Source organism: Argentina silus (genome assembly GCF_951799395.1).
Source record: "Argentina silus genome assembly, chromosome: 9".
Lineage (NCBI taxonomy): Eukaryota > Metazoa > Chordata > Actinopteri > Argentiniformes > Argentinidae > Argentina > Argentina silus.
In genome coordinates, this window is record NC_139663.1 from 4,992,457 (window position 1) to 4,999,010 (window position 6,554).

The following is a 6,554-nucleotide window of genomic DNA, read 5'->3' on the forward strand; positions in this document are numbered from 1 at the left end:
AACGTCATATGATGTTTGGTCACGTGTGTTCATTCATGAAGGCCCTACACAAGGGGTATACATTTGATTTGTGTCAAAATATCCTTCAGTAGGGAAAGAAATGCAATATCTTGCGTGATGTTACATTGTATCATGCAAGAAAATAAAAGCAAACCGCGCGTTTGACTTCAGACACAAATGAACCAATTCTGGTTAAAATATTTAATAAGTCATAACATCTTTGGAAATCATGTGCACAACACTTGGGTTGCTTCATAAATACATATTTTGTTTACAAAATAAGACATCTAGCAACAGAAGTACAGTGCTGCGGTAAAGCTTCTGTACCTATGGCTGATGTTACCTCCACCTTCTGATGTAATGATGCCTAGTTATTGTAAGTCACCATGATAGCCCACCAATCCTATAAAAAAGTAACATTGAAAAAGAAAATCTATTCTCATTTAGCGGAATGACATATTGTTAGGAGTGTTTAAAGACAGTGGTTGCTCCCTCTAAGGACTCAACGAAGTCAGGTCATAGAATCTCTCATTCAGGCAAAGGACAATCACCAGAATACAGACAGATAAATGAGGATGTAAAACAGAAACCACCTGATGATTTGTAGCAAGGTAGACAGAGAGTTCCAGTACAAAAGTAGACCTATGCACTATTCAGTCTGGCACATATTCTACAAAACATAAGTTTGAACCTTTACAATTGGTCACCCTACACTTGCCTCTGCATTTTAACAACTTATCCTGGAGTGAGTAGAATTCTAACCTGTTGCTCATCAAGTAGTTTATCCTCACATTTATGAGCCTGGCTTGTTAGCACTATTGCGGTATTTCATTTTTTGAAGGTGAAATCTTTCCACCTGTCTCAGTAACTCAGTACTTCTTGTGCTTGGGGTTACTGTTGTTGAAGAAGCTGATCCCAGGTTTGCCGGACACTCCTGCTCCAGTAACTCCTGGCTGCTGCAGCACCTTGTCAAGTGTTGTCTTCTTTATGGCAGCAGAGGAGATCTTCTCCTGATCAGCCAAGAACTGGAGCTCCCTTTTGGAAAAACAAATAAATAATCACATCAATAATGACACAGAACCTCACTGAGGAATAGAATTCATAGACATGGGACTTATCAGAGAGAAATGCCTTCACAAATGTTCAAACCTACAGTATCTATCTAGCTCCCTCTGCTGCCGAAATAGGCATACAGAAGAGCAGAGTAAAAAGCGGTATGGCATGACAGACTTGAACATAATTCCCTTTGCACATAAAACCCATAACCACATCAGTGCCAGTTTTATTAAGTGGCCATGTAGAAAAGCCACATGTTGTCACTTCCTGTATCCAAGACTACTGGCCACACAGCCAGTACAATTAGTACCTGGTTCTAATGCAGGAGGCCTCTACAGCATTGATGAGGAGGCTGCGGAACCCTCCACTCTCCATGACGTGCAGGGCATGGATGGTGGCGCCCCCTGGTGAGGCCACATTGTCCTTCAGCTGACCAGGGTGCTGTTCTGAGTCCAACAGCATTTTCGCTGCTCCCTAGGGAAAAGACATGGAGACTTGCATAATTCCTCAAAGAGACTTCTGTGACTCTATCCAGGGCTAAAACGGCTGTTTTTAGCCTATCCTCACATTTTAATGCGACCCTGCAAACTATACCCGGCTTTACATTCAACTTATTATTCAATGCAGAGGTCATTTAAAAGTAATGCAAAAAAAGTTCTCACCAGCAGGGCCTGTGCTCCAAGTCTTACAGCTAGTCTCCTGGGCAGACCCATTTTCACCCCACCATCAGCAAGAGCATCAACAGCTAAGAATGCCTTCAGACATACAAACATTGTCACACACACACACACAATATTTACCGAACAAATATTTGAAAGGCTCTGTGGGGATGGTAGAATACAACAACTGGTCTGTCAAGATGGGGTATAGTCAGCTTTCTACGCTATGGCAAGGTATAGTTTTTGATGCACATTTGCATGGTCATAAATATAACAGCCCAACAACAGTTACAATCTAGTGGTATGTTTGCAGACATGCAAAGTAAACCGCTGACCATATAATCCACTCACGTAGGCAGGGCCACTGCCACTTAGTCCTGTGACAGCATCAATCAGGTCCTCCTCCACCTCTGTACAGTAACCCACACTGGACATCAACTGCTCCAGGAGTTTCCCGTCCTCCACCTGTGCATGGGTGCCTGTGGCATACACAGTGGCCCCCTCCCGAACCACCACTGGGGTGTTGGTCATGCAACGCATCACCTTGGGGGCTGCGCGGTACAGGAGCAACTTCTGCAGGGGGTAACCATGACAAACTTCAGAGGCATTGCTATCATGAGGAAAACCTAATAAATCCTATCTTTGCTAAGCAACAATGGCTGACCAAATGTCTACTGTATGTCTACTGTACTTAAATAATGTAGCGTAGCCTCCACTGTAATCTAATGTCGGTACCAAATGTCATCACTGTTTATTTTTAGTGAGTGGCGATGCGGTTCTCCTCATGGCAGAGATGTTGAAAGAATTTGTTCGAGGTAAGGATAGGATCAATCTTAGATTGCAGACGTATGCTTTTTTCAACTTCTGTTTACAAGTCTATGGACTTGCTAAGGCACTATGTTGATTGATTATTTCAAGCGGTGCACTGTGACTCATGTGTGTATTTTCTCATTCTCATTCAGACATTCAGAGAGATCATACAACTAAAGGCAGAGGCCTGAGATATTTCAGTCCGGAAGGGGGCCGGGAGAAGGGTGTTCAAGCTACAGCCTGAAATGTTTCTGCCCCAGGGGCGTGTGAGACCATAGCAATGTAGACAGGGTGGAGAGAGTGTGGGAGAACCAAGTCTGGGACAAAGAAATCTGGAGCCAGGATTACGGCAGAGTGTTCTTGCTTCATTGGTCTGACAGGGCTGAATAGATCAAAGCATGATCCATGATCCATTGCCTCACCTTGCTATCCAGGCTTGTCATATGAGGAGAAATTAGGAGGGAGAGAAGACTGTAAACTTACCTTTTCAATAGAGCTGATGGTCACACCTGCTGCACAGGACACAATAAGGTGGCGGTCCTCAATGTCTGGCCCAATCTCATCCAATACAAACGGGATGATGTGTGGTTTGACAGCCAGGAACAGAACATCACTCTTGTTCACGGTCTCCTTGTTGCTGGTTGTGAGATTGACTCCCATTTTCTGCATAGTGGGCACAGATATTGTTTATTATATCTCTTACACTACCTTAGCCAGAGGTAGCTAACCAAACTAGCCATTATACTCACCCGCAGTCCTGCTACCGTGGGGAGATCTGTGTCTGGAGAGCTGGCAGTGATTCTGTTGGTGGCAATCACACCTGCAGAGGAGAGGGGGAATAACAATTAACCACGGAAGTGGTAGATAGCAAATATATGTAAATAACACAAATACATAAGCCTCATAGATGTCATTCCATTGAAACGTTAATCAGCTAAACTTACCTGCAGCGGTGAATCCTCTCACCAGTGCATGGGCCAATTGACCTGCTCCAATGAAACCCACGCTCATTCTGAGTTCTCTGCTGTAATTGTACAGGTATGCATTATATATTAACAATAGATTATTCATTATTTTTCAAGTTCATAATAGATGGGAAATATTGATTCATAGTTTTTCCAGCTTTTATAGGTTATATCACTCATGTCTATATGGTAAGATAATGTTACTAATACAATCCTGGTAGTACTTAGGATGCTATTGTAAGTAAAAACGAAAACAGTAATGTAAATCAAGCGAGAAAGTAAGTCACTTCCTGCTTACTCTGATCCAATATGTATCACACGTTGTTGTGATAGGAATGTTGAAGCAATGACGATGCGCCTAAGCGAAGATATTGCGACGAGTGTAATAATTGTTTCGCTTTCCGACGTTGACACGAAACATTTAAAACAACTTCAGTGGGCCACGTTACAGCGTTAAGGTGGCTTCCTCGTTGCCACGCCCAGTAGTTTACGCTGATGCTCAAATCGACGTGCGAAGGGTCCAATGAAATGTGAGACTCGTGCGATGTTTGACCAATACCTGTCGTCGTATCCATTTGTAGTAAACAGATGGGAGGGTTCTTATGGAAAGCTGTGAAGCCAGTTGCATCAGGTTCTGTACACACTGTGGGCGTGGTCGAGAAATGTATGTTGGGTGGTGATAGGTCTGACAGCCAATCGCTGCTAAGAGCGCGCTGATCTCAAGTCCGTGCGGGAAGACGGAAAGCATGGCGGGAAGGGACTCAGAAATTATATTCAAGAAGGTTTGTTTCTAGCAGTCAGTCCAGCATTAAAAGCTGTAAAAGGTGTAAGCCATAGTCTGTTATAAGTAGGCTCATAAATGATAACGAAGTTGCGGGGGGAAAATGTGTTGAATTGAAAGCATGTGAATTGAAAGCGTGTGTGCTGTGCTATGTTGACAGCACAAACTGTTTCAACTTGTGTCATTATTTATCTCTTACTAGGACACAGTGAGCAAACTCCTGTCAAGCTTCTTCAAGGAGGATAAAACTAAACGTGAGTTAATGTCTGTACGGTAAATGTACCTTAGTTCTACTGTACTTAAATAATGTAGGGTAGCCTCCACTGTAACCTAATGTCGGTACCAAATGTCATCACTTTGTTTATTTTTAGTGAGTGGCGATGCGGTTCTCCTCATGGCAGAGATGTTGAAAGTATTTGTTCGAGGTAAGGATAGGATCAATCTTAGATTGCAGACGTATGTTTTTTTCAACTTCTTAACACTGATTAATGTATTACTGAAAATCATAACATTCCCTCCTTCATATCATTTTCTCAGAGGCTGCACAAAGATCACTAAAACAGGCTGACACGGAGGACTGCGACAAAGTGGACATAGAGCACTTCGAAAAGATCCTGCCACAACTGGTATGGATAGAGATGAAAACAGAACCCCAAGTCAAATCGATGATCAGATTATCACAGCCCCTCTAAAGATTTATTTTATTCTATTTCCCAGTTGCTGGATTTCTGATGTTGGACCAGAAGATGGAGCCAGAGTGCTATTGGCCTACAGTCTTCCATTCCACGCCATCATAATATTGTTTAATTGAGTTGAGATGCTCAGCTGGAGGCACTGTACGCCATTGTATTGTACATTTTCAGACATTTGCACTCAGTTACTGTGCCTTGTAGTTTGTTGTGTTTCAATAATTTGAATACTAATAAAAGTTGTACCTTTTATAGTATATCTAAACTGTGACTACAAACTCCTGGGGCATACCCACTGTAAACGAAGCGTGCCTCATAAAAAGTGTGAGAAAGTAATTGTCTGAATGTACATTTGGTACTATTAATCAGAAACAGAAATGATGTGATGTTGTCCTCATCCCTCTATGCCACCACCACTACCTCCCACCTGTGCTCCTCTGTGCAACAACAGGTGCTTCCAGCATGCTCCCTTGCGCCCCTCATCAAAGCCTCCTGGAGCAGTTGGAAGCAATTAGAGTAATAAGGGGAGCAGCCAGTCCCTTAGATGATGACAAGTGCCAGGAAAAAGGAGTACCCCCTCCGGCCACTTTGAAGTTCCCTTTTGCTGTCCTGCGATGTTTAGTTAGAGGTGGGGGGATGGGCCAAAGGGACCTTTGCTACAGGGAAAAGTTGAATGGAGTGTGCGTGTGTGAATGTGTGTGCATGTGTCAGCCAAACATCACCACAGAGACCACACGCATAGATATTCCATTTGAAAGGAAACATAACAAAACACATTGGAACATGGCCCGGGAAGAGCCGAGTGTAATTCTGAAGGTAAATAAACAAAGAAGCAAGGAGGAGGTGCTCTCTCTCTTTCATCACAGCAGAAGGGAAGGTATCCATTGGGTCTGCATGTGAGAGCTGTGGGTAATTCCAACCTGGGAGCGCCTGATGATGTTGTAGCACAGACTCGGCAGCATGGTTTCACTCTGAGTCAGCATAGCTGTACAACACCTAACACTGTTTGTTTGTGTAGCTGATGGATGACTACAGTTACAACTGCTCCAAACATTTACAGCTGGAAGTAACTTGGACATTTGAAGGCAAAGCTTTGCTGCTGGGTGCTGAAGAACACAACACCTTGAGGTTGACCTAGCACCTTTTCGGGAGGATCCATATTTAATCTAGTCTACTCTAATTCTGCACATAGCACTGCACATAGACCAGGGGACATTCATGGAGTTATACCCAACCTGAGTGATGTTGTTTCATTGATGTATTCACCACACATTGATGTAACTCTGAAATGGGTGACTAAGCCACTCACACACACATACCCACAAGGCAACAATCATTTCATAGAGTCCTCTGTGGCTCAGTTGCTAGAGCATGGCACTAGCAACGCTTAGGTTGTGTGTTCGATTTCTGCTGGGACCATATACTGAAAAATGGATGCACTCACTGCAATGTAAGTCGCTTTGGATAAAAGCGTCAGCTAAACGGCATATATTGTTATTATTAAAAATAGTGCTAACATTATATATTTTTGAATCAATAAAACAGTTTCTAATCTGTTTGCCTTGTGTGTTATCTTTCTAATGCCAGTCACTGC

At 43.1% G+C, this 6,554-nt stretch overlaps 2 protein-coding genes across 2 annotated transcripts; one reads left to right on the forward strand and one right to left on the reverse strand.

Moving 5' to 3' along the window:
* Positions 1-166: 166 nt before the first annotated feature.
* Positions 167-3,951, reverse strand: pycr1a (pyrroline-5-carboxylate reductase 1a). Its single transcript, XM_083677989.1, has 8 exons — positions 3,789-3,951; positions 3,470-3,549; positions 3,275-3,345; positions 3,009-3,188; positions 2,067-2,288; positions 1,719-1,811; positions 1,367-1,530; positions 167-1,035 (listed from the first exon to the last, which is right to left on the reverse strand). Exons 2-8 carry the CDS (start codon positions 3,534-3,536, stop codon positions 870-872), a joined length of 963 nt encoding a protein of 320 aa, XP_083534115.1. The 5' UTR covers positions 3,537-3,549; positions 3,789-3,951; the 3' UTR covers positions 167-869.
* A 258-nt stretch (positions 3,952-4,209) lies between these two features.
* cenpx (centromere protein X) lies at positions 4,210-5,263 on the forward strand. Its single transcript, XM_083676740.1, has 5 exons — positions 4,210-4,272; positions 4,474-4,525; positions 4,643-4,696; positions 4,809-4,897; positions 4,989-5,263. The coding sequence occupies exons 1-5, from the start codon at positions 4,237-4,239 to the stop codon at positions 5,001-5,003; spliced, it is 246 nt and encodes an 81-aa protein (XP_083532866.1). The 5' UTR covers positions 4,210-4,236; the 3' UTR covers positions 5,004-5,263.
* Positions 5,264-6,554: the final 1,291 nt, after the last annotated feature.